General features: G+C 31.8%; 1 protein-coding gene across 1 annotated transcript; it reads left to right on the forward strand.

Moving 5' to 3' along the window:
* The first annotated feature begins 956 nt into the window (after nucleotides 1–956).
* LOC139847989 (protein SRG1-like) lies at nucleotides 957–20,759 on the forward strand. The gene is made up of 4 exons (XM_071837727.1): nucleotides 957–1,208; nucleotides 1,669–1,916; nucleotides 3,295–3,619; nucleotides 20,517–20,759. Exons 1-4 carry the CDS (start codon nucleotides 957–959, stop codon nucleotides 20,757–20,759), a joined length of 1,068 nt encoding a protein of 355 aa, XP_071693828.1.
* Nucleotides 20,760–24,460: the final 3,701 nt, after the last annotated feature.

The raw sequence follows: 24,460 nt of genomic DNA on the forward strand, positions 1-24,460 counted from the left end.
TAATATTGCTTATATGGTGAAGATATCAGCAAACTATGGTATCACATTTGTTACTATCAACGACAACCATTGCTCCAAAGAATTCGTATGAAAAAACTGTAAATCGAAAAATTACTCAAATAATCCATACCTAAGTAAATCTGAATCGATAAACCCTTCATCGCCATTTGATTTAGGAGAAACTAATATGCTATCGAATTGATGTATTAGAAATTGACGTCAACAAACCGTGTCATCGCCATTTGTTTGCTGTTGAAATGTAGGGTTTTTTTTCTGAATATAGTACTACTGAATGCTATTTTCCAGAACCAATGTTTTCCCATTTTGATCCCGTTCTTTTTTTATTCTCAAGGGTATTCTATTTTTATTCTCACTAGATGACCTCTATTTTTATTCTTATCATTGCTAATTTTTAAGATTATGAGGTCATAATCACGACATGAACTTATAAAGGGTCTAGATTTAATGGATGCTAATGAATGGAAGGCTAAGATTGACACTTAGAAATCTAGATGACCCCATTTTATGTTTCTTTTAATATAGAGTATATAGAGTATAGATATAGATTGTTCAATGATACTTTTAAGATATCTCAAATTATTATTTTGAATGAAATCTCTAATTAATTATTCTGAAAAAGGATTAGTAAACAAGATCAATTACAAAACTACCTTTCAGTGATGGCCTACCAAACGATGAAACGACAATGTTTTCTATCATTGCACCGATCACCGATCACCGATCACCGAATCACCATAAGTAATATTTAGGATAATAAATGTTATCATATTTTATATATATAGCCATAGCCATTTGTTATGCGTCACTTAATAATTTTTGAAATGTAACTATCAAATATTTCTTGAAAAATGGGATTCGATATATAAGATTTGACATGTATATATAAGATTCACATACAAGAGTATTTTACAAAATATACTGAGAGATCGTATATCATGGAACCAAAAGGTAAAAGTTTTGGGGGTTCACTTTTGGTGCCTAGTGTACAAGAAGTGGCTAAGGAACCACTTGTAGAGGTTCCGATTAGGTATGTTCGACCCGATCAGGATCCTCCGTTTATATCAAGGCTATCGTCCACACTGTCGGAAGTACCTATCATCGATATGCAACGTCTATTATCGGAAGAATCCGCTAATTATGAATTAGTAAAGCTACATCTTGCATGTAAAGATTGGGGTTTCTTTCAGGTACTTGTGTAGTGCGCATACCTTATCTACATAACTTACAACTATTTCTATAATTCCATTGTATAATTAATCTTTTCCGAAACTAAATTATCAGAAATAAAATACTACTTTCTCCGTCTCAAATCTATTGTCATATTTTGACTTTTAAGGTATTTTCTTTCTAGCTTTGACTTTAAAATACGTTTTTATTTGTTACATAATACGTAGTACTTGATAAACGTAATACCATTAAGAATATATTCAAAAACCAAACTATTGATATAAATTTCATCGAATAATATACAATACAAATATAAATATTTAAAATCAAAATTGAAAGAAAAAGACTTTTAAAGTCAAAACATGACAATAGATTTAATATTTGTTCAGTTCTAAATTTCGTAAATTTAACAACGCCAAAAGATATTACACAATAATTGAACTCGATCTTACCTTTTCCTTGTGGTATAATAACTTACAGATGATAAATCATGGGGTGAGTTGTTCGTTGTTGGAGAAATTGAAGGAAGAAATTCAAGATTTTTTCAAGTTGCCGATGGAAGATAAAAAGAAAATTTGGCAAGTGCCTGGTGATCTTCAGGGATATGGACAAGCTTTTGTTCAATCTGAAGAACAAAAGCTTGATTGGGCTGATATGTTTTACATGATTATGCTCCCTAAACAAATTAGGAATCCTCGTTTATTTCCTAACCTTTCTCTTCGGTTCAGGTATTTTATTCCTCGTTCACCCCTTATTTATCCCCATATTATCGTTTACAAGCAAAAATCATTTACTTTGAGGAAACCCTTCAACTATAAAAAACGTCTATACATATGTGTGTGATTATACTAATATGAACAATCGACAGTGGCGATTTCAAAATTATAATTCAATGGAGTCTCGAAATATTTTCAGTGCTAGTGGTAATTTACCTTTACAGAATTATAAATTCGAAAAGGGTTCGAGTAGTTAAATTTAGTGATGTCCAATATAATTTAAAACAAAAACTATAAACTTGAAAAATATATGGGGTCCTGCAGCTAAATTCAGTGGTGTCTAATACAATTTGAAAAAAATTCCCTATTAAAAAATTTAAACTAGTAGTGTCACGTAACCGAACTTGTATGGAAATACTTGTCAATATAAGGGTCAAAATGAATTCTACTTCAACGTCCGGTCCTTTCCAAGTGTCTTAAGTCTTTGACAGACAAATACTTTATTCATTCAAGTCTTTTTTTCATAACAGCAAACATACACATACCTTTTTCTCCGCGAAAAAACTCGAACTCACAATCTCATAATGAGTTAATTTGATAATGCTAGACCATAAACCCTTTTAGCCCCGTTTGGTTGGAACAAAGATTTTTGGCAGAAATATAATTTGTCAAATAAATTTGAATTCGAAGGAATTATAATTGATAAATTTCATCTAATGTGAAAAATGTATTTTTTATTGACATGGAATGGACTCGAATTCCATTTTATATTTTAAAAAATAACTAAAAAGCAATACACAAAATTTTATGATTCCAATTTTCGTTTTCAGACTCGCTCCAATTAAAGTTTTCAGATTTGCGAAACGTAAACGGGCGTCGAAAGGCGCATCGAAAACTAGCCGCGAAGATGCGTTTCGAAAATGCGCGTCGAAAACCGCTTCGAAAGGCGCATTGAAAATGCGAGTGGGAATGTACGTAAAATATAAACGTAAATATTTGAGGATTTTTGATATTTTAATAAATCTTGTGTTTTAAGGAATTCAAATTCATCAACATCTTGAAGGAAGGAACATTCCATAGATCAAGGAATTTCAAGATTTCAGTGAATTAAATTCCTTCCAAATTATATCAATTAAACGGAACAATTTGAAAATTCAACTCCAATTTCATCAAAATTTCTAGAAATTTCATGAACCAAACAGGACCTAAGTTCATACTGACAAGTGATATATGACAAAACATGTCAACTTACAATAGAGTTATATGAAGCAACTCTATAAACTACTTAAATTTAGTTTGTCAAATATAATTTAACATAGTGGGATTAGTGAATGGTGACCCAACACATCATTTGTTGCAAATGGAACGCTAACTTTGAATAAAAATACAGAGATACGCTAGAAGATTATTCTGGAGAAGTAAAGAACCTTTCGCTTAAAACTCTCATCTTCATTGCAAAAGCTTTGAAGATGGATGTTGAGGAAATGAAACTATTGTTTGATGGAGGATTGCAATCACTGAGGATGAACTACTATCCACCGTGTCCACAACCTGAAAAAGTGATCGGTCTCTGCCCACATTCAGATCCTTTTGGTATCACATTCCTCCTACAACTTAACGATGTTGAAGGTCTCCAAATAAAAAAGGATGGGGTTTGGATGCCGATTAAACCACTTCCTGATTCATTCATCGTCAATATTGCAGACATCTTGGAGGTCATTTCCTTATCTATGTAGTGAACATATATTGCCCAAATATTTTGAAAGACCCATATATTATTTCTTCCTTGATAGAATGAAAAAAATACATTAACTATAAAACAGTTTTACGCAATAAAAGAAAAGTTAAAAGACCAACTCAAAGATTATAAAAAATAAAAATATAAAGGAAATAAGATATGTGCAACACATGTTAATGTAGGAATACTCTATATAACTTTTATGTGTATTGAAAAATTTAATTTTTATCTGGGCCAATTTTATATCTCGAACAGAGCTTTCTAATTTAATTTAACGAGACAACACTATCATTACAAGTATAATGGGAATGAGCGTCTTTGAGGGTGTGTAAAATAGGCTACGAAATATTCAAAGGTGTGTCCATTTTTTTTTTTTTTAAATACCTTATATAGACTTGTTTTGCTATCATCAAGTATACACAAAACAACTTACAACCGAAAAAAATATTGTTTCCTTCTTTCGAAACATATTACCTCAAGTTAGTAGTCATTTTTATCAAACACACACTCATTAAATAGTTCACGATAAGACTCAACCCACAACTTCAATATTGATGAGTTACCTCGATAGTTTTAGTTAAGAGGCCTCGAAAACAATGATAACTTATTTTGCTATTTATTTATTTTTATGCTAAAATCACGAATACGATTAAAATATGATAACTTCATTGAATAATGAAGTACCCTGAACCCATATAAAAGAGATACGGAAAGACTCGAGAAAAGTGTCACATGTGCGCCTCACATGGAAAATATCTTCGTCATTTTATTATCCTTCATCACTTTTATCTTCTCTACTCATAAACCTTAAATACTCATCTTCAATAACACATAAAACTGTTAACACCAAATCAAAATATATGTGAGATACAATCTTCTGCCAACTCACAAAAGATTATTTTAATATGAATATTTTTTATAACTAATGTCATATATTGAACTGTGTAATAGGGGTGTTCACGGTCCGGTTTGGTCCGGTTTTGATTAAATCTCAAACCAAACCGGCATCTACGGTTTAAACATATATCAAACCAGACTAGACCAAGAAAGTCGTCAAACTGGACGGTTTGGTCCGGTTTTGGCCGGTCCGGTTTAGCCGGTTTGACGGTATCAAGTTCCATATGTTATTATTATTAAGTTTTTGTACATTTCTCTCCTTTTGTACCAAAAAAGGCAAAACAAACAATGTGAATCCTTCGTAACAGATTCATAAGTTATTATTATTAAGTAACATTCTTTGTAGATACATCTTTATTAACTCTTTACGTCTCCAAATTATATCAGTATACATCCTTTTTAAGTGAATGTGTCATGCATATTATATAATTATATTCCTCCTTTATATATAATTACATATTACATATACATCCTGCATATCAAATACAAATGCATCTATTTACTATACTCACGAACAAAGCTAAACGTGTTCGCATCTGCCATGTACGTATAAATATGTTTATTCAGTGAAGTATATAGTTACATAAAATTAATATCAGTGACGTATATACAATCCGGTCCGGCCCGGTTTAACCGGCCGGTGGCCTAATGAAACCGCAAACTGGACCGAGTTTCGCGGTTTGGAGATCTTAAAACCGGCGACCGGACCGCTAATATCTAAAACTGGACCGAACCAATAAATCAGTCCGGTCCGGCCAATTTTCGCGGTTTGACGGTTTCGTGAACACCCCTACTGTGTAATACCACAGCTACTCACTTAGCCTTCAAGTCAGTTCAATTCTTTTATGGCGGATCTCTATTTACCTAGAATTCTTCAATCATTTCTCAATATAAATTTCATCAATATCCATATGTATAAAGCAATATACACTCAACAATTAGGCGGTTTCAATCACCAAATGGTTTATGAGAAATTATTTTGACATACCAGTAGATTTTTAATTACAAACCATCTCCCTTCACTTGATCCGATTCACCACCACCGTCTCCCTTTGGACATATAAAATCAAGTTTGTAGTTTCTGATTCAATTTCTGAGTGTCAACAAGATGGTCGGTGGTCAACCCCAGCAAATAGGGATGGCAATGGCCACCCGATCTGGTGGATATCCACCCGATTCACCCGCTTCGTGATGGATATGGATGAACCTAAAAGGATATGGATACGGATATGGATGAACCTAAATGGACATGGATACGGACATGGATGAAAAGTTTCATCCATGAATATATTCATTACCACCCGAAATACGTGTACAAAAAAATAAATATAGATATATTCTTATATATTTACTATTACAAGATCATTTACCCTTAGATTTACATTTTGTTTTCAACCCTATAATGAAATAACTATAACTATAATATATTACAATAAAATATATATATCTAACAAAATAAACATACAAATTTCATATTGTTATAATATATAAATATATATATAAATGGATAGTCAATTATTGATACACAAAAGTAATATTATTGTATTACCTAAACTTGTGATATTTTTGCTATAAATAGCCATTAATGCAAGCATTAAACTTGCACCATTTTCTCATACTTACAAAGTGTTTCTTTCTTTCTCTCCATTATCATTTTTGTTCTTACACTTCATTATTAGCATTCTTAATCAAGAATCAAACCACTAAAGGTAGTTATAAGCCTACTGAATTATAACATCAAGAATCAAACAACTAAAAGTAGTTATAAGCCTACTGAATTATAACACGTTATCAGCACGATAATCTTAATACTAATTATGGATGGCTCTGCCACCTAAATGATATATGGTCGGTTATACCACCTGAATAATATATGGTCGACACTGTCGCCTAATTATCATTTATGTTACTAACATTTATATTTCTATTATCTAACATTTATATGGTCGACACTGTCACCTACTTATCATTTATGTTATATTAAATTTATGTTTAATGTTTATATACTTATGAATATAAATTGACTCTAATTTATCATCTTGTTTGTTTTAATTTTTGATAATAGAAAATGTCAAATCTGGAAAAGCTTAAATTTACTCCTTTAGAATCAACGAGAAACAACTACATGTCATGGGTTATAAAAGTAAAAATGCATCTTAAATCAATGGGCATTCTTGAAACCATAAATGAAAACAACACTTGTTCTGAAAAAGAACAAGCAACGGCATGTTGCTTTATTCATCAACATATTGATGAATGCTTACAAAATAATTATGTGACTGTAGAAGATCCCCATGTTTTATGGGAAGGTCTCAAAAGCAGATTCAATAATCAAAGAGAAATTTTACTTCCAGCTGCTATGGATCAATGGAGAACATTAAGGTTCCAAGATTTTAAGAAAGTAAATGAATACAGCTCAGCTCTGTATAATACAATCTCACAACTTAAATTCTGTGGACATGAAATAAGTGATGCAGACATGTTGGAGAAAACTTTCTCCACAATGAATGCTGCCAACATCACAGTGCAAAGAAATTTGAGAATGCTAAAGTTCAACACATATCCTGAACTTAATTCATATCTCTTGGTTTTAGAGCAAAATGATGAGCTATTAATGAAAAATTAGCAATCCCGTCCTACTGGTACACTTGCAATCCCTGAAGCAAATACTGCAAACAATTATAAACAGGGACAAGGACGCGAGCAAGGTCGTGGTTATAATAACCATCGCCATCATCATGCCAAAAGCCATAACTATGGTAGAAACCATCCTTATGGTAATGGGAATGGGCGTGGACGTGGCCGTGGTCGTGGCCGTGGTGGTCAAAGAAATAATAATCCACGAAAATATAAATATCAACCACAAAACAAGCCCACTAAACAAGATGTTGAAGAAAATTCTTCTAAAAATTCTGAAGAATCTTGTTACAGATGTGGTAGAATGGGCCACTGGGCTAATACTTGCCGAACATCTAAACATCTTGTTAAGATGTATCAGGATTCGCTGAAAGGTAAAGAAAAGGAAGTAAATTTTGTGGATAATATTGATCCAACAGTCACTGAGCAACCATCTGATTTATATGAAGATTTCTTGAATTAAATTAATATGTTTCTTTTATAAATAAAACGATTTAACCTTTGTCATCATGTTTTCTCAAATGTTTCAGTTCTATATGTTTTATCAAATGTTCCAGTTCTATGTTTGATGTTTCAATTCTATGTATGTCAAATGTTTCAGTTTTATCTATTTGTGTGTAATAAACATTTTGTGTATATACTTACCGTTTGTTTCTTATATATGAAGTTTAATATGAATTCTGCTGGAACACAACATCAATCAAGTAGTGGAGATCTCTGTATAGCAGATAGTGGTACTACACACACTATACTTAAATCTGAAAAATATTTCATTGATTTGAAACCAACGGATGGAACTATACATACAATATCAGGTGCTGCTAACTTGATAGAAGGGATAGGAAAGGCAAAATTCATATTACCAAACGGTACAACATTTTTAATTAATAATGCCTTATTCTCTCCTAAGTCAAGCAGAAATTTATTGAGTTTTTCTGACATATACCTTAATGGATATGATTATCAGTCAGTAACGGCAGAAAATGAGAAATATTTAAGTATCACTAACAAGAATCACGTGATTGAAAAACTGCCAAGACTTAATTCTGGATTACATTATACACATATAAATGTACCAGAAGTACATATGGTGATTAAAGAAAAGTATATTGATCCTGGTGTATTTAATTTATGGCATAACAGATTGGGCCATCCAGGATCAACAATGATGAAAAGAATTATTGAATGTACACATGGACATCCACTGAAGGATAGAAAAATCCTTCATGATACAATGGTTCCATGTATATCTTGCTCTCTTGGAAAATTGATAACTAGACCCTCACCACTTAAGGTTGAGAAAGAATCACCAATGTTTCTTGAAATAATTCAAGGTGATATTTGTGGACCAATTCATCCACCATGTGGACCATTTAGATATTTCATGGTCCTAATAGACGCATCTAGTAGATGGTCTCAGGTTTGTCTGTTATCAAGCCGTAATATGGCATTTGCAAAATTTCTTGCCGAAATTATTAAATTGAGAGCACATTTTCCTGATTACATCATTAAAAAGGTGAGACTTGATAATGCTGGTGAGTTTACATCTCAAGCATTTAATGACTATTGCATGTCTATAGGAATTGTTGTTGAACATTCTGTTGCTCATGTGCCTACACAAAATAGTTTAGCCAAGTCACTGATTAAACGTTTACAGTTAATCGCTAGACCATTGATAATGAGAACAAAACTCCCTGTATCTATATGGGGTCATGCAATTTTACATGCTACTGCATTGATTCGCATCAGACCAAGTGCAAGTCATAAATATTCCCCCCTACAACTTGCTTTTGGTCAAGAGCCAAATATTTCCCACCTTAGAACATTTGGTTGTGCAGTATATGTTCCAATTGCGCCACCACAACGTACAAAAATGGGTCCTCAAAGGAGGTTGGGAATATATGTTGGATATGAAACATCTTCAATCATAAGGTATATTGAACCTATGACAGGTGATGTTTTTACAGCACGTTTTGCTGATTGTCATTTTAATGAAACATTGTTTCTTAGATTAGGGGGAGAAATAAAAAATAAAGAAAATGATGTTTCATGGTGTGAACCTCAATTAAAGTATCTTGATCCTCGCACAAAAGAATGAGAGACAGAAGTTCAAAAGATAATGCATATACAAGAACTTGCAAATCAATTGCCTGATGCATTCACAGATACAAAAAGGGTGACTAAATCATATATACCAGCAGTTAATACTCCAGCTCGAGTTGAGATTCCAAATCAAAAAACTGATAATGTAGTCACTCAAGAATCTATGCCACGTCTAAAACGTGGGAGACCAGTTGGTTCCAAAGATAAAAATCCTCGAAATCAGCTGATAATAAGGTAAAAGAAAGTGTTCAAAAAGAACCACAAACCAGTACTCCTACTGCAGAGGATATTGATGATGTCAATACAGAAATTGCAATCAATTATGCACATTCAAAAATATTATGGAACCGAAATGAAATGTAAAATCTTGATGAGAAATTTTCATTTAATGTTGCATATGACATCATGAATAATGATGATGATCCAGAACCAACATCTATGGTTGAATGTCAAAATAGACATGATTGGGCTCAATGGAAAGAAGCAATACGAGCTGAATTAGAATCACTCAATAAAAGAAAAGTTTTCGGATCCATCATTCTCACTCCTAAAGATGTGAAACCTGTAGGATACAGATGGATTTTTGTCCCAAAAAGAAATGAGAAAAATGAAGTTATAAGGTATAAAGCTAGACTTGTAGCTCAAGGTTTTTCTCAAAGACCGGGAATTGATTATGAGGAAACTTATTCCCCTGTTATGGATGCAATTAATTTTAGATACTTAATCAGCCTGGCAGTTTCTAAAAATTTAGAAATGCATCTCATGGATGTTGTGACTGCTTATCTATATGGATCACTTGATAGTGATATATATATATATGAAGATACCTGAAGGATTTAAGGTACCAGAAGCATCAAATGCAAAACTCAAAGAAATGTATTCGATTAAATTACAAAGATCTTTATATGGGTTAAAACAATCGGGACGTATGTGGTATAACCGATTAAGTGATTACTTGATAAGCAAAGGGTATACAAATAACCTTACTTGTCCTTGTGTTTTCATTAAGAAAACAACATCCGGATATGTGATCATAGCTGTTTATGTTGATGATCTTAACATCATAGGTACAAATAAAGAGATCCATGAAGCCATTCAACTTCTAAAGAAAGCATTTGAAATGAAAGATCTCGGAAAAACCAAGTATTGCCTTGGTTTACAAATTGAGCATATGCCTAATGGTTTACTTGTACATCAAACAACATATACTGAAATGATTCTGAAACGTTTCAATATGGACAAGGCAAAACCATTAAGTACTCATATGGTTGTTAGATCACTCAATGTTGAAACTGATCCATTTCGTCCATGTGAAGATCATGAAGATATTCTTGGACCAGAAGTACCATATCTTAGTGCAATTGGAGCTCCTATGTATCTTACAAATTGTACAAGACCTGACATTTCTTTTGCAGTTAATTTGTTGACAAGGTTCAGCTCTGCTCCTACCAAAAGACACTGGAATGGGATCAAACACATATTTCGATACCTTCGAGGAACTACTGATTTAGGATTATTTTATTCTAACGAATCAAAACAAGATTTGGTTGGTTATGCTGATGCAGGTTATTTATCTGATCCACATAAAGCTAAATCTCAAACTGGATATGTATTCCTAAATGGAGGTACTGCAATATCATGGCGTTCTCAAAAACAAACACTTGTTGCTACATCATCAAATCATGCCGAAGTGATTGCATTACATGAAGCTACTCGGGAATGTTTTTGGTTGAGATCAATGACACAAATCATTACTGATTCTTGTGGACTAGAACGCGATAAAAGTCCAACAATTATCTATGAAGATAATGCAGCTTGCATAGCACAGATGATAGAAGGGTATATCAAAAGTGACCGAACCAAACACATACCTCCTAGATTCTTCTCATACACTCAAAATCTCATTAAGGACAATGAGATTGAAATGAGATATGTTCAATCCAGCAAAAACTCTGCTGATCTTTTCACGAAAGCACTTCCAACTGCTATTTTCAGAACACACGTTCATAACATTGGTATGAGACATGTTCAAAAGATGTAACAACTGAAGCGATGTCTACTTGAGGGGGGGTCAACTCCATGCTGCACTCTTTTTCCCTTAGCTAAAGTTTTTTTCCCACTGGGTTTTCTTTAGCAAGGTTTTTAACGAGGCATTAACTTACAGTTGATCTTCAACAAACAAAATTGCTATCCAAGGGGGAGTGTTATAATATATAAATATATATATAAATGGATAGTCAATTATTGATACACAAAAGTAATATTATTGTATTACCTAAACTTGTGATATTTTTGCTATAAATAGCCATGAATGCAAGCATTAAACTTGCACCATTTTCTCACACTTACAAAGTGTTTCTTTCTTTCTCTCCATTATCATTTTTGTTCTTACACTTCATTATTAGCATTCTTAATCAAAAATCAAACCACTAAAGGTAGTTATAAGCCTACTGAATTATAACATCAAGAATCAAACAACTAAAGGTAGTTATAAGCCTACTGAATTATAACACATATTTAATTTTTATAATCAATGTTTTATAATAAGTTTAGAAAATTTTGTTATATCTTCGACAAAGATTACACATTTTTATGGATAGAATTTTTAATGTCATTTAATATTTATTTTTGCTATACTACGTTTATGTTTTAATCGCATATCAAAAAATACTATAACATTCTTTAATATCCATTGGATATCCATTAAACCGCTTAATCCATTGAATATTGATATGGACGGATGATCTGAAACTAAATGGATATGGATATGGATATGGATATGAATAAACAAAAACTAAATGGATATGGATATGGATATGGCATCACCCGATCCATATCCGATCCATTGCCATCCCTACCAGCAATTAGGCATATAAGTGGGTGCATTGGTCGGTGATTATAATTGGAATAGAAGATTTAGTTAAAAAAACATTCTTAACGATGAAATAGTAAGTAAGGGTGTGTTTGGATGAAACTAGCCCGAGTTGGAGTTGGTAGTTGGAGCTGGAGCTGGAACTGGCTGGAGCTTATTTTTAAAATTAGTAGCTGGAGTTTATTATTTTTCATAAGTGCTTGGCAAACTACCTGAGCTTATTTTTCAATTCATAAACTCTAATTTTTTTTCATAAGCTACTAGAAGAAGTTTATTTTTCTAGAGCTTATGATTTTCATAAGCTCTACTTTTTATGTCTACCAAACAAAGCTTATTACTTAAAACTTATTAAAATCATAAGTTCAAACTCTCATAACCTCTCATAAACTCTCACGCCAAACACACTCTAAATCGAAAGGTTCAACAAATAGGTGTTTACTTTAACTATTTTGCATATTTAAATTCAACTGAGGGGTTAATTTATTTATATATATATAGTTTGTCCAGCGGTTGTTAGTATTACGGACCAACCAAATAACAAGATCAAGATTATCAATGTTGAAAAGAAAAAAAAATAAAGTCTATTTTTGAAATTATAAATTAATAATTAATAATAATAATTAATATACTAAAAGTGATGCCGGTCTTCGTAGTTTCAGTTAAATCGAATTTTCGTTTTGAGTTTGCGTTCACATTACAAACGGACTCTCAACTTCAGCTATATTTACACAACGGCCTCAAGTTTACACTTTTTCAGGGGTAAAAAGTGTAAATATATAATTTTATTAAAATAAAAAACTAATTCCACCCGAATTTATAACGGGACATATCTTTTCGCTCGGTGCGAGTTAAATTTTTCCGAGACCTCCGTTCAACTCGAAAAAATCTTACGAACCCAACGGGACTAACTATACGCGAAACAGACACTTCTCAAAAAACGCTAAACACAACAACAGCACGTAGCTTTCCGCTCGCCGCGAGTTAAATTTTTTCGACATGAGCGTCATACTCGAAATAATTTTATGAACAAAACGATAAAAAGTACGTTTGAAACGGAAATTTTTTTAGAAAACGCTAAAAACAACGACAACCCGTATCTTCCTGCTCGCCACGAGTTATTTTTTTTTCGCCAACATCGTTAGACTCGAAATAATTTTATCAACAAAACGAAACTAACTACGTTTGAACCGGACAGATTTTAAAAAATAATAAAGACGACAACACCAATAACGGCGCTTAACACATGGGTCGTTTCCCCTTATGTAAATACATAAAGCTACGTTAAATATGAATACGCAGGCCGAAAAACCCCGCCGCATCGCGCGGGCCGAACCCGAACTAGTTATAAACAAACTTTAAGGATCAACTGTTTAATTTCCACATTCTACAATATTAAACTACTGTTATAAAAGTAATAATTGGATGATAATTTTATTATTATTATAGATATTGCATAGTATATTTTTTTGAGTATAAATAGGTGTGTTGAGTTAGAGTTTAATGTATGTGTTTTTGGTTAACAAAAACACTCTCTCTCTCTAGATTCCAAATGCTACCAAACTCTCATTGTACATTTTTCATTAACCAAACTCTCATTGTACATTTTTCTATAAATAAAAAACCAATTACTCATACCTTTTGTTCAACCTTTGTTTTCTCCGTTTTACAGTATCTCTATCTCTATATACCTTCTACAGTCAAGAACCACTAAAGGTAGTTATAAGCCTACTGAATTATAACACGTTATCAGCACGATTATCTCAACATTTATACTAAATATGGTTGGCTCTGCCACCTAACTAATATATGGTCAGTTATACCACCTAAATGATATATGGTCGACACTGTCGCCTAATTTACATTTATGTTATCTAACATTTATTTATGTATACTAACATTTACATTTATGTTATCTAACATTTATTTATGTATACTAACATTTACAGTTATGTTCACTAACATTTATATTTATGTTATTTAAGTTATATATGGTCGGTTATACCACCTGAATTATATTTTCTGTAATCTAACTCTTATTAACTTCACTAACATTTATATTTATATTAATAAGACCTCATGATTGTACGCAACACGTCATTTGACAACACGGTACTTTATGTACGCAACACGTCATTTGACAACACGGTACCATGGGTCGAGATTAATTCCGATCAATACGAATACGATGGGGTCTTTATATGTTATCTAACATTTATGATTACTTATGCAATTAATCATTATTTATTTCATGCATACTAATGTTTATTCTTAAATTTATAATCTTAAAAGTTAAAATAAAAAAAGTAGTTTGTATTTTTATTAAAAGTAAATCTTAAAAGTTAAAATAGAAAAAATAGTTTGTATTTTTATTAAAAGTAAATCTTAAAAGTTAAAATAAAAAAAGTAGTTTGTATTTTTATTAAAAGTAAATCTTAAAAGTTAAAATAAGAAAAGTAGTTTATATTTTTATTAAAAGTAAATCTTAAAGGTTAAAATAAGAAAAATATATTATAATAATATATATTATAACTTAATATATATTATAATAATATCATTAATAATATAATATAATATGAACCTATATTCCCTTATGATTTTATTATTTGTAATCATACCATTATTCCTTTGTTTACTACTTATGAATCTAAACTAATTCTAATTGCATGTTGTTATTTATCTACGAAAAAAAAAATATTATGATTATGATTATGATTATGATTTATGTTGTTCATCTTTCTGAAAATAGAAAATGTCAAACTTATCAAAGCTTGAGTTTGATGCCTTAGACGTATCGGGAACAAACTACACATCATGGGTTATGGACGTAGAAATAAATCTTGGATCATTGGGTATTCTAGAAACTTTAAAAGAAAATAATACTTGTTCCGATCAAGATAAATTAAAATCAATTGCTTTTATTCGCAAACATATTGATACCACCTTAAAACATATGTTTCTCACTATCAAAGATCCACATGTTTTATGGGAAAGTATCAAGAGTAGATTCGATAATCAAAAGGAAATATTACTTCCAGCTGCGAGGGAAGAATGGAGAAATCTAAGGTTCCAAGATTTCAAAAAGGTAAGTGAATACAGCTCGGCCATGTTCAAGATCCGTTCAAAGCTTCAATTCTGTGGTCAAGAAATAAGTGATGCTGATATGATGGAAAAAACTTTCTCCACAATGCATTCTGCAAATATAACTGTGCAAGAAAATTTAAGATTGCAGAATTATAAAACTTTTTCCAAACTTCAAACTTATCTCTTAGTTGCAGAAGTTAATAAAGAATTACTGATGAAAAATCAAGAATCTCGTCCTACCGGTGCGCTAGCATTTCCTGAAGCTAATGCTATTAACAATAATAATAATAATAATAATAAAAGAAGAAATGCACATGGACGAGGGCGTGGAAGAGGTCGTAGCCATATTGGCCAAAACCATCATCATGGAAATTACCATAACAATAATAAAAATCATAACTATGTTCGAAATCACCCTTATGGTAATGGTCGTGGTGGTGGTCGTGGTCGTGGTGGTCGTGGTCGTGGACAAAGAAATAATAATCCACAAAATTATAAAATCCAAACACCATACAATCCCACAAATCACAATGTTGAAGAAGGCTCTTCAAAGAATGTTGAAGATTCTTGTTACCGATGTGGTAAAATTGGCCACTGGTCTAAAAACTGCCGAACAAATCAGCATTCTGTTAATCGGTATCAAGAATCCCTAAAGGGAAAAGGAAAAGAAGCAAATCTTGTGGATGACCTTGATACAAAAATCACTGAGCCAACTTGTGACTACTTTAATGAATAAATTTCTAATATCTATATATATATATATAGATATCCTATTATATGTTCTCGTTAAATAAATGGTTGTAGATTTTCAATCTACACCATATCTAGTTTACTACATATTTCCTTATTATGTGCTATCGTTTGTAACATGTTTTGAATGTAATATATTGATGAATTATATACTCATTATTTGTTTCTCATATTTTTTTTTGAAGTTCATGATGTATACTGCTGGAGTAAAAAATCAGTCAAATGGTGGAGATATATGTATTGCAGACAGTGGTGCCACTCACACCATACTCAAATCTAAAAAATATTTCACAGACTTGAAAGCAACGGAAGGAACTATACATACTATATCAGGTCCTGTGGACTTAATAAAAGGAATGGGAAAGGCAAAATTCATGTTACCAAATGGTACGAATTTTTTGATAAATAATGCCTTATTTTCTCCCATGTCAAAGAGAAATTTGTTAAGTTTCTCTGACATATACCAAAATGGATATGATTATCAGTCAGTGACAACAGAAAATGAAAAATATTTAAGTATCACTGATAAGAATCGTGTAATTGAAAAACTACCAAGACTTCATTCTGGTTTACATTATACACATATAAATGTACCTGAAGTAAATGTGGTAGTTAAAGAAAAATTATGTGATCCTGTAATGATCAGTTTGTGGCATGAGAGATTAGGTCACCCAGGATCAACAATGATGAAAAGAATAATACAAAATACACATGGACATCCATTGGCGGATCAAAGGATCCCTCATGATGCACTTATCCCATGTACATCATGCTCACTTGGAAAGTTGATAATAAGACCATCACCTCTTAAGGTTGAAAAAGAATCACCAATGTTTCTTGAAAGAATTCAAGGTGATATATGTGGACCAATTCATCCACCATGTGGACCATTTAGATATTTTATGGTTCTAATAGACGCATCTAGTAGATGGTCTCATGTTTGTCTATTATCAAGTCGAAATATGGCATTTGCAAAATTTCTTGCTCAAATTATTAAATTGAGAGCACATTTCCCTGATTATACTATTAAAAGGGTGAGACTAGATAATGCCGGTGAGTTTACGTCTCAAGCATTTAATAACTTTTGCATGTCTATTGGGATTATTGTTGAACATCCCGTTGCCCATGTGCATACACAAAATGGTTTAGCTGAATCATTAATTAAACGATTGCAGCTAATAGCTAGACCATTGATAATGCGAACAAAACTCCCAGTATCTGTATGGGGCCATGCAATTTTGCATGCTGCATCATTGATTCGCATTAGACCAAGCGCAAGTCATACATATTCTCCTTTGCAACTTGCTTTTGGTCATCAGCCAAATATTTCCCACCTTAGAACATTTGGTTGTGCGGTTTATGTCCCTATCGCACCACCACAACGCACTAAAATGGGTCCTCAAAGAAGGATGGGAATATATGTTGGATATGAAACATCTTCAATAATAAGATATATTGAACCCATGACGGGTGATGTTTTTACAGCACGTTTTGCTGATTGTCACTTTAATGAAACATTATTCCCTAGATTAGGGGGAGAAATAAAAAATAAAGAAAATGATGTTTCATGGTGTGAACCTCAATTAATGTATCTTGATCCTCGCACAAAAGAATGCGAGATCGAAGTTCAAAAAATAATGCATATGCAAGAACTTGCAAATAAATTGCCTGATGCATTTACAGATACAAAAAGAGTGACTAAATCATATATACCAGCAGCAAATGCTCCAGCTCGAATTGAAATTCCAAAAACTGGCAATAATGTTATTCTTGAGTCTTTGCCACGCCAGAAACGTGGGAGACCAATTGGTTCCAAAGATAAAAATCCTCGGAAAAGAAAATCAGCTGATAATGAGGTAAAAGAAAGTGTTCAAGAAGAACTACAAATCAATACTCCTTCTGCAGAGGAGATTGATGATGTCAATACGGAATTTTCAATCAATTACGCACATTCAAAAATATTATGGAACCGAAATGAAATGAAAAATCTTGATGAGATATTTTCATATAATGTTGCATATGACATCATGAATGATGATGATGATCCAGAACCAAAATCTGTCATGGAATGTCAAAATAGACATGATTGGGATCATTGGAAAGGAGCAATACGAGCTGAATTTGAATCACTCAATAAAAGAAAAGTTTTCGGATCTATCATTCTCACACCTAAAGATGTGAAACCTGTGGGATATAGATGGGTTTTTGTGCGAAAAAGAAATGAGAAAAATGAAGTTACAAGGTATAAAGCTAGACTTGTAGCTCAAGGTTTTTCTCAAAGACCGGGAATTGATTATGAGGAAACTTATTCTCCTGTTATGGATGCAATTACTTTTAGATACTTAATCAGCCTGGCAGTTTCTGAAAATTTAGAAATGCATCTCATGGATGTTGTGACTGCTTATCTTTATGGATCACTTGATAGTGATATATATATGAAGATACCTGAAGGATTTAAGGTATCAGAAGCAACCAATGCAAAACCCAAAGAAATGTACTCAATCAAGTTACAAAGGTCTTTATATGGGTTGAAACAATCGGGTCGCATGTGGTATAAACGATTAAGTGATTACTTGATAAGCAAAGGGTATACCAATAATCTTATTTGCCCATGTGTTTTCATTAAGAAAACAACATCCGGATATGTGATCATAGCTGTTTATGTTGATGATCTTAATATCATAGGTACAAATAAAGAGATCCATGAAGCCATTCAACTTCTAAAGAAAGAATTTGAAATGAAAGATCTCGGAAAAACCAAGTATTGCCTTGGTTTACAAATTGAACATATGCCTAATGGTTTACTTGTACATCAAACAACATATACTGAAAAGATTTTAAAACGCTTTAATATGGACAAGGCAAAACCATTAAGTACTCCTATGGTTGTTAGATCACTTAATGTTGACACTGATCCATTTCGTCCCTGTGAAGATCATGAAGATATCCTGGGACCAGAAGTACCATATCTTAGTGCAATTGGAGCTCTTATGTATCTTACAAATTGTACAAGACCTGACATTTCTTTTGCAGTTAATTTGTTGGCAAGGTTCAGCTCAGCTCCTACCAAAAGACACTGGAATGGGATCAAACACATATTTCGATACCTTCGAGGAACTACTGATTTAGGATTATTTTATTCTAACGAATCAAAACAAGATTTGGTTGGTTATGCAGATGCAGGTTATTTATCTGATCCACATAAAGCTAAATCTCAAAATGGATATGTATTCCTAAATGGAGGTACCGCAATATCATGGCGTTCTCAAAAACAAACACTTGTTGCAACATCATCAAATCATGCCGAAGTAATTGCATTACATGAAGCCAGTCGGGAATGTTTTTGGTTGAGATCAATGACACAACTCATTACTGATTCTTGTGGACTAGAACGCAATAAAAGTTCAACAACTATCTATGAAGATAATGTAGCTTGCATAACACAGATGAAAGAAGGGTATATCAAAAGTGACCGAACAAAACACATACCCCTAGATTCTTCTCATACACTCAAAATCTCATTAAGGACAACCAGATTGAAATGAGATATGTTCAGTCCAGCAAAAACTCTGCTGACCTTTTCACCAAAGCACTTCCAACTGCTATTTTCAGAACACACGTTCATAATATTGGCATGAGGCATGTTCAGAAGATGTAACAACTCAGGCGTTGCCTACTTGAGGGGGAGTCAATTCTATGCTGCACTCTTTTTCCCTTAGCTAAAGTTTTATCCCAAAGGGTTTTCTTTAGCAAGGTTTTTAACGAGGCAGTACTAGTTATTCACTAATAAAATTATCATCCAAGGGGGAGTGTTATAAAAGTAATAATTGGATGATAATTTTATTATTATTATAGATATTGCATAGTATATTTTTTTGAGTATAAATAGGTGTGTTGAGTTAGAGTTTAATGTATGTGTTTTTGGTTAACAAAAACACTCTCTCTCTCTAGATTCCAAATGCTACCAAACTCTCATTGTACATTTTTCATTAACCAAACTCTCATTGTACATTTTTCTATAAATAAAAAACCAATTACTCATACCTTTTGTTCAACCTTTGTTTTCTCCGTTTTACAGTATCTCTATCTCTATATACCTTCTACAGTCAAGAACCACTAAAGGTAGTTATAAGCCTACTGAATTATAACAACTACAAGAAAATCATGTTTATTTTTGAAAGAAATAGGAACTATAGTTTAGTATCATGTAGAGAAAAAGTCGTACTCTTTTCGTCCCATAATAAGTGTCCTTTTCGATTTTTCTAGATTTTGCGTCTCTATTTATGACTTCAAATATTCTTTGTTGTGGTATGTAATATTTGATGGAACTTATATCAATCAAAATACATTTTAAACCCGAATCTATTTATATAATTTTCATTAAATACTATATAACATATATAAAAATATTAGAGATCAAAATTTTAAATTTAAGATATTGAAAAGTTAAACATGACAGATATTATTGGACAAAAGTAATACATAATTAATGCAAATTTATGTAAGTGTATTTTTTTTTTTTTTTTTCCTTCAGATTATGACAAATGGAGTATATAAAAGCATCGAGCATAGAGCAATTGTTAACTCGGAGAAGGAGCGTTTGTCTATAAGCACATTCGTCGCCCCTAAATTAGATGTGGATATTGGACCATCACCAAGCCTAATCTCTCCGGGAACGCCACCAAGATTTACCAGGTTAAACTTTGTAGATTACCTTAATAAATTCTTTTCTAAGAAACTTGAAGGTAAAACTAACATCGATCAATATTATATCTGATGAGATCGATCGATGTTGAAGTTGGTATCTGTTATTGTAGTACGTTAATGTTATGTTATGTTACACTTAAGTATATGCTAAGTTGTTTGATGTGTTGTGTAACATATGTAGTACGTCCATCGAATTAAGTTTGTTTGTTGAATGATAATAACAAGTTTTGGGGCAGTCTCGCGTTGCAAAGGCGGACTCCTTATTTTTTACATAAAAGTCAGTTTTTCGTTGTACACAACTTATGTTTAAAATTAAATATTTAAATGATAATAACCCTAACAAAATCAAAATAGAAAATATGTTTCAAATCAATAATTAAAATTAATAGCAAGTATGGGAGTATAAAAAAATTGTAAAAAAAGAGAGAATAAAAGAAGTAAAATAAAAGATTATATATATATATATATATATATATATAGTGGCGAAGCCAGGATTTCAAAGTGTTGGGGTCACAAAATAAAATTAAGACAAAATTAAACGGATAGTTCTTATGGTTTGCTAAAAAATACACGGATAGTTCAAACTTGATTTTTTCAAATTTTTAGTCAAGTAGTATAAACTAATTCCACGGATAGTCCAAATCCGTTACCATAGTGAACTTGTCACCGTTAACCACATGCATGTGCCAAGCACACGAGGGTATTTTTGTCATTTTACACAAGTTTGGACTATCCGTAAAAATTTTCATCACTTTCCTATTTTCACTTTTTTCTTTCCTCATAAACTTTCATCTTCATCTTCATCCCCAATGTTTTCTGTGTTTTCGTCAATTAATTACTACTCGTGAAGATTATGATTATAATTATAATTGCCGGATTTGAGGGCGTGCAACACGTGCGCTAGCACATGGCCCATAATCCAAAGGGGCCTATAGTGCTAGTATTTAACCAAATTTTTTAGTGTTTAATGAACTTATTCATACATATATTTAAAACTTTTGTATATAAAAAGGTTTTCTGTTAACAGAACAGGGCCCATATAAAAAATTATAATTGACGGGATGGTCCAGTCTTATATCTTGTAATAATGGGTTATATTAGTAATGGGGTTTTACTGACTAAAAGTTACTCGTATGAGTTATCGGGTTTTACTGACTTAAAGTAATTGGGTTATTTGCAATCCATGCTCTACGTATACTAACTGAGTATATCCATCCATTTTCATATAATAACTTGGGGCATCAACAAAATTTTGATGGGGTCACACAATAAAAAATCCATAATTTTATACTATATAAGTTATTTAGATGTGAACTTTTGAATACTTGATTGGGATCACAGGCCCACACAAGTCTGTGAATAGCTCGCGCATATATATATATATATATATATATATATATATATATATATATATATATATATATATATATATATATATATATATCAAAAAGTTTTTTACTTAGGTGACATTTTCTTATTAAATTGAATTAATTTTTAATTATAATTTAATATATATCTATAGATATAGATTTACATATACACATTATATATATAAAATAATAATATTTTTCATTGTTTCATGTACACAATATAAAATATATATTTCATATTTTAAGTTCGGATTATCCTGAAACATAACCGTTTGATCATATTCATGTGTATCAGGGTCGTCTTAATAATCTAGTAGGCTTTAGACGAAAATAAAGATGAGCCCCCGTACAAGTTTATGTTTTAATACATATGAAAATTAATAAAAATAATTTATATTTTTAGTTACAATGTATTTAATAATTTAAAATCATAGAATAAAACTTTAATTGACAATTTTTTATGTATTTCACTTGACGATTTTGAGAAAATTGTATGTATATTCAAATATTAGGGTCTTTCTAAATTTTTGGGCCCTGGGCGGTTGCCCATATTGCCTATGTCTGAAGACGCCTCTATATACAATATAAATAAACAATCACAATCTAATCTCATATTTTCTTTAAAAATTTTGGTATTTTCCCCCAAAATTTTCATATCATGTTGTCACGACCCTACTTTTTCCGTTATTCTTTTCCGTTAATATTTAACTTCTGTAAATTGGTTGTCACGACCCTACTTTTTCCGTTATCTTTTACCGTTTATTATTTAACGCCCGTTAATTGTTATTCGTGCCACGTCATTTCTATGACCTATATTATTATTTTTGTAATAATATATTAATTATTATGTGTTATGTGAATATTTGTATTCAGAATTAAAGTTGTACGTTTCTACGTGTCGTGGATTTCTATCCGGCGAATCTTTTCGGTTTTTGAACCAACGGTTAAACTTTTAAGATTTTTAAAACCAAATTATTTTAAATATGATATTTTGATGTCATATGTTTATATATAGTGTTTATATAATTTATTTGTCGCGTATATGTTATCTCTCCGAATATTTAATCGCGTAACGGTGTTTTCGCGTTTCGGGCTTCGTTCGGGCGTTCGGGCCACAAGCTATTAGTATATACTTCAAGATGGCCCACTAAGGGGTCCCACCCTAGGCAAACTCGGCCGAAACCCCATGGGGAGGGGGTTAGGTTGTCAACTTTTCAATCTTGGGATTTATTTGATCAAAATCACTAAAATGCTTCTCATTTTAACCTAGCACCTTATTATTTTTTCTCTCCTCTCCTTGAACGACCCACACCTCCATATTCATCATCATAATCAGCCAACATCATCATAGCAAGGATTCTTCATCATTTCTCAAGGCTTGTTACATAATCGGGTTGCTATTTTCGCGTTCTTTCATCCGCTTCTTCTCGATTCTTGATTAGGGTATAACCCTAACCCTAAATTTTTGATATCTATTTATTTTTACTGATTTTGAATGTTATTATGATAGTATAGCACTTGTGTATTGTTGATTATATGCATAGAAATGCTCGTTTGTGTATGTTTTCGGTTTGAAAATTTTGGACAGCGGACTATTTGATCATTTCAGTACATTTAACTGATGTTTTTGTCAAATTAAAATGTTTAGATGCGTTCCTCTCATCAAGACATTGATTTTAGACTCCGGATTCATCTTATTTCGATTCCCGGAACTTAAGTTATGATTAAAATGGTGTTTTCATGAAATTAAAATATAAAAACGAATGTGTTCTGTTTTGGTCCGACTTTGTTACCATTTTGGAGTCTCTAGGGTGTACTAGTGTGTTAGGATTGATGATTGGATGAACTTTCATGTTCGGATCATCGAAATTCGAGCCACAGATCACCCGGTATGACTAAAACGTGTTTTTGAACGGATTAAAGCTTCAAGTTGATTCATGGCTATAGATCACGACTTGGGGTCTGATTTTAGGGTGTTATTGAGTACACTAATTTGTCGGGTGGTTTGGTTAGATGAGGATATATATAAGACTCGTCGAAAACCGACACCCGAGGCTCAAGTTACGACCCGGCGAATGTTTTAATTAAACTTATGATTATAACATTTAACTTATGATATAAATAATGATTTTCATTATTATTAAAATTACTTATGATATAAAAATAATTAATTTAATTTGAGACTTATGATATATATATTTATTATATCATTTATTAATTACTTTATGATTTAATTAAACTTTTAATTAAACTTATGATTAATAATACTTTTATTATTAATGAGAAATACTTATGATAAGTATTAAACTTATGTTATGAGATTATTATTATAAGACTTATAATAAATATTAATTAATTATTTAATTATTATAAGGCTTATTTATTATTTAATTATAAATTA

Source organism: Rutidosis leptorrhynchoides, chromosome 5 (genome assembly GCF_046630445.1).
Source record: "Rutidosis leptorrhynchoides isolate AG116_Rl617_1_P2 chromosome 5, CSIRO_AGI_Rlap_v1, whole genome shotgun sequence".
Lineage (NCBI taxonomy): Eukaryota > Viridiplantae > Streptophyta > Magnoliopsida > Asterales > Asteraceae > Rutidosis > Rutidosis leptorrhynchoides.

Bases quoted from the DNA above. Each gene is read 5' to 3' on its own strand.
- LOC139847989 (XM_071837727.1), top strand. From the start codon at position 957: ATGGAACCAAAAGGTAAAAGTTTTGGGGGTTCACTTTTGGTGCCTAGT. The intron at 1,209-1,668 runs GTACTTGTGTAG...AATAACTTACAG, and splicing joins AAGATTGGGGTTTCTTTCAG to ATGATAAATCATGGGGTGAG. The intron at 1,917-3,294 runs GTATTTTATTCC...ATAAAAATACAG, and splicing joins AACCTTTCTCTTCGGTTCAG to AGATACGCTAGAAGATTATT.